This window comes from Frankliniella occidentalis, unplaced genomic scaffold (assembly GCF_000697945.3).
Source record: "Frankliniella occidentalis isolate FOCC.00 unplaced genomic scaffold, Focc_3.1 Scaffold3, whole genome shotgun sequence".
NCBI lineage: Eukaryota > Metazoa > Arthropoda > Insecta > Thysanoptera > Thripidae > Frankliniella > Frankliniella occidentalis.
In genome coordinates this window covers 874,172-878,606 of record NW_026267133.1, presented here as the reverse complement: position 1 = coordinate 878,606, position 4,435 = coordinate 874,172, and the positions used below count along the sequence as shown (strand labels likewise).

At 62.1% G+C, this 4,435-nt stretch overlaps 1 protein-coding gene across 1 annotated transcript in view; it reads right to left on the bottom strand.

Annotated features, from left to right (window-relative positions):
• The window catches only part of LOC113213373 (muscle segmentation homeobox-like), a 6,640-nt gene extending 4,473 nt beyond the window's left edge, over positions 1-2,167 (bottom strand). Inside the window, exon 1 of the mRNA XM_026432416.2 lies at positions 1,073-2,167. Within this exon, the coding sequence (XP_026288201.2) occupies positions 1,073-2,024 (952 nt within the window). The 5' untranslated portion in view covers positions 2,025-2,167. The remainder of the gene's footprint in view (positions 1-1,072) is intronic.
• Positions 2,168-4,435: the final 2,268 nt, after the last annotated feature.

Sequence of the window (4,435 nt, the reverse complement as noted above, 5' to 3'; positions counted from 1 at the left end):
GAGAGAGAGAGAGAGACTTATAGATCCGAGGGGCGCCCGCGCGCGTGCTGGTGGTCACATCAAACAATTCCTCATTCCCGATATACATGACGCCGAGCACCCCCCCGCCCCGCCACGCCGCCAGGTTCAACATCCGATTCATCATCATTGAGCCGAGGGTGACGGCCCGCGTCAGTGCATTGCCGTTCACATCGTCTCCTCGCGTCGTCCCGCGCCGCGGACGTCCAAAAACGTAAACGTTTCACGGCAGCTCGTCACGGCCGTGACTCACCGTCCAGGGTCCTGGCTTGCAGCGCTTTAATTAGCGTTACGCTCGACAAATGGGTGACGGACAGGAGGGCGACCCGCGCGGGGCGTGGCGAGCGGGGCGGGGGGCGGCACAATGCAGAGCGCGACAAAAAGTAAAAGCGACCCAAACGGCCTGCAAGAGGCCAGCACCACGGGGCGCCCAATAATGCACATAACTGCTGTTTACAGTGCGACCTGGAGAGGCTGGCCGGGTCCATCGGGCCGTGTCCATTATATGGGGTCATTCAGCCCCATTGGGCGCTCCTCTACGGGACTGCGGGGCGACGGCTTTGTCGTGGCCCTTACCTGCCGGCGGAGTCACCGGCCGCACCGGCCAGGCTGACTTCTCCCAATGCCAAGAATTTTAATTTGGGGATGGCCTGCCGGGCTGGCTGCCTGGCTGGCTTGCTGGCACTACCGGTGCCGGTTGATTTATTGGGTATCAATATTTTGAAGCGGTTATAATTGTGCGTTTGTCTCCTGAAACGGCAGCAGCAGCTCAGGTGCGCGAGTGACAGGGCGTCGCTAACGCGCGCCCTTGTCTCAGTCTCTTTGGCCTTATGAGTCTCTTGAGGAGCAGGCGGACGCACACAACAAGCTAATACATCAAGAACGCGAACAACGCGGAACCGACGGCACAGAGAACATCCAATTATTTGAGCAGAATCGCTCGCTCTTTCTCTCTCGAAAATGCGTGTCGAACGCAACAAGACAGGAGGCGAGCACGCGAGTAGTGAAACTAGGGTAAAGGCGATGCGATAGCAAATAATAAAAAGGTACCAACCTCCTTGTGAGTTGGGCGGGTAGTTGGGCATCCAGGCGAAGTGCGCCGCGAGCGAGTTGGGCAGGCCGGACCAGCCGGGCGCGTTCCTCCTCGCCATCATCATGGACACGGCGGAGGGGTGCAGCGGCTGCGGGAACAGCGGCTGCACGGCCCCCGAGGGCGGCGGCGTGCCCACCTCGCTGCCGTCCGCCTCGGCGCCAGCCTCGCTGCCAGAGTCCATCGAGTTCTCCGAGTGCTGGTCGCCACGCTCCGCGTCTCGTCTTCTCCGCAGCTTGTCGGCCGCGTCCAGCACCTCGCCGCCGTCCTCACTCAACCTCCGCTGCGCGGCCTCGTCCTGGCCACCCACGTCGATGTCCACGTCCTCCTCCAGGTCGCTGTCCATGTCCTCGTGCCGCCGGCTGTCCTCGTGCGACGACTGGTAGTCCCGGTCGCTGTCCTCGCTGTCCTGCTTGAGCTTGAGCCGGTACGGCGTGGCGCACAGCGAGGTGGGCGACTGCGGGGGCGTGTGCATGGGGTAGGGCGGCGAGGTGCGCGGCGAGCGCAGGTGGCCGTTGACCATGGCCGGGGTGCGCACGGTGAGCTGCATGGGCGAGGACTGCAGCCTCAGGTTCAGGGCCGACTCGTTGTGGAAGACGACGGCCGCGTCCGAGCGCGGCGTCGCGGGCGAGTCGCCCGGCGTTCTGGCGCGGTCCAGGTGGGGCGCGTTGCGGGCGGGCCGCGACGTCGGCGTCGACGACAAGAGCGAGTCCACGCTAAACGACAGCTTGCTGCTCTGCTTCATCTTGGTCGGCAGCGGCGGCGACGACGAAGGCGTGGCGGCGGCCGTGATGGGGGCCGGGGCGGCGACGCCCACGCCGACGGAGAGCAGGGCGCGCATGGTGTCGGCGGGGACCCCGTTGGGGACGGAAGGCACGGACGATACACACTCGGCCGAAGATAAGGCCACACTCATGTCACAAGGCGGTCACACGCATCGCACCACTCGACACAGCACTGATCACAACACCTTCTTCACGCACTTTGACGACGACGATGATGACGGCACGACACTCCGCTCCGCGCACATGTGCGTGCTCAGTCGCCGGGGGACTTTCTCAGACTAACGTGACGGTGCGGCCGGAGCCGGGCGGGCTGGGCTGTCCCGCTCCCCCACCCCTACCGCCTTCCCCCACCCACGCGGCCGGCGCCCCCACCCTCCCCAGCGGCCGCCCCCACCACGCCGGCGCGCGCCTGGCTCCGCCTCTCTGGCAAGCCCCGCCCCTCAGCGCTGCCCGCGCAGGCCCGCGAGTCCCCGCGAAGCGCGAGCCGAGGACAGGAACCCGACACCGGCCCCTGCTCCTCCTCCCCTTCCACTCCCCACCCTGTGCCAGGACCCTTTGGAGTGGATGGGAGAGCGGGGAGGGGAGGACAGGGGTGCGAGCTGGCTGTACCTTTATACATTGCTCGTGATATGAAATAAAACCTATTATCCTTTTGTGTTTTTGTTGTGGAGCTTCGGATCGCGGCGGCGGCGAGCAGGAGCCGAGCCGAGCCGACTCGCGGCCGAGCGCAGCCGCGCCACACGCCGAGGCCGAGCCGAGCCGGGTGCCGCCGGGCCCGCCTCGAATCACACTCACTCACTCAGCACGCCAGTCACTCCATCCCGCTAAAAGATTTATTTCCAAATGAACGTTGTAGGTATCACAATAATAGTTGACTCGGGGCAGCGGCAGGCCAGCGGCAGGCGAGCTGCTCCAACAGATGTTGTTCTGCAGGCGTTTTGAAGTGGATTTATGGGGCCGTGCAAGCTCAGCGCGCGCTGCGCTCAGCGACACATACGGCTCTCGGCCGACGTGAAGTGGGTCACCAGGGTGTCATCATTAGTCTTTTGTTACTGCCGTTGTTGTAGCAGAAAAACGGTGCCGGACATGAAATGATGAGGACATTGGCGAGCAACGAGCCTCCGGGGAGTGGGCGGCGGGCGGGCGGGCGCGCCTGGGGGGCAGGCAGCGCGGGGACAGCGGGGCGCGGCGGGCGGCCTACCTCCCGGCGGAGGGTGGCCTACCTCCCGGCGGGGGGAGCCGAGCTTCAGCGCAGTCTGCTTCGAGCGCGGCGAAGACGCGACGCTTGGGTAGTGCATCACTCAACCCCTTCTTCTCGTCTCTCTCTCTCTCTCTCTCTCCCTGCCGTTCCATTTTATCGCCACGATACCGCCGGGTCGCCGCTAGGTGGCGCGCGCGGCGCGGCGATATGTCGATGCAGTTATCGTGACACGGCATCGCCGTCGCGTCACACCGCGGAAGAAAGCGGCCGAGGCAGCCGCCGCAGCCGCCAATAAAATTTTATTTTTATGTAGCATTTTTCCGTTTGGGAAAAGGGAGCAGGCGAAGATAACGTGACACGGACCCGCCGCGCCTGGATCTAGAAGGAGAAGCAGGACACATGACTCCAAACCCCCCACTCAGGTCCCCGATCCGTTTAGCAACGTCACCAGCTGCAGCTCTTCCCCGTGCGCGGGTCCCCGTTGAAGCAGGGGTCCTCGCGCCGTCGCTGCAGCGTTTTTAGAGGGTGTGGCAAAAATCGAGCGGTACGTATGGAGGTTGGGGGAGGGGGGGACACGTGCGGGGTGCGCCGTGATGACGCCGTAGATGACACGTGGGATAAGGTTGACGTTGACTCGCCTCGACAATGGCTGTTTGATCGGCTAATCCGCGAGGCACGCGTCGGCCAGCGGGGCGGCGCTCACCCACCCACCCCGCGGGGTCCCCACCCGGCCGCAATAACCAATTATAATTATTTTATACAAGAGAAAAAGTCCCTCATCCCACAGAATATCCACAACTTTTGCAGTTAGATTTCTTTTCTTTCTCGTATTAAAAGGTGTTCCCTTTTCTTTCTTTTTTTGTTTGATATAATGATTTTGCCACACTCTTTTCATTTGATTTAATAATAATGTGACAACGGCGGCAGCAGGTGGGGCGGCCCACCGCAGCCGTCGTGGCGACAGAGGAGGAGTCATTTCGCCTCATAACGTGCGCAGTAATAACATTTTATTCTCATAGCCACTACCGCCCCCCCCCCCTCTCTCTCTTTCGACCTCTCGCTCTCATTCTCTCCCCTTTCGCCTCACGCGCCGTCGTTTGAAATTAGTAGTGTGTTTCGTTTGTCAGAGTGTGCGTTGCACAAAAGGCGGGCACCGCATAGCGTTCCGATTCGATCCATCGGGTAGTTTTCGAGGGCAGGAAAACTAACCAGTGATTACGCTCGGCAGGGAAAGCTCGCTCAAGTTTTAAAAGCGGCGGAAATTATGGGATGCTTGCCGCTCAATGTTATCGCAGCCGCCGCGCCTGCAAATATAAACGGCCTGCACACCCCACGTGTAAT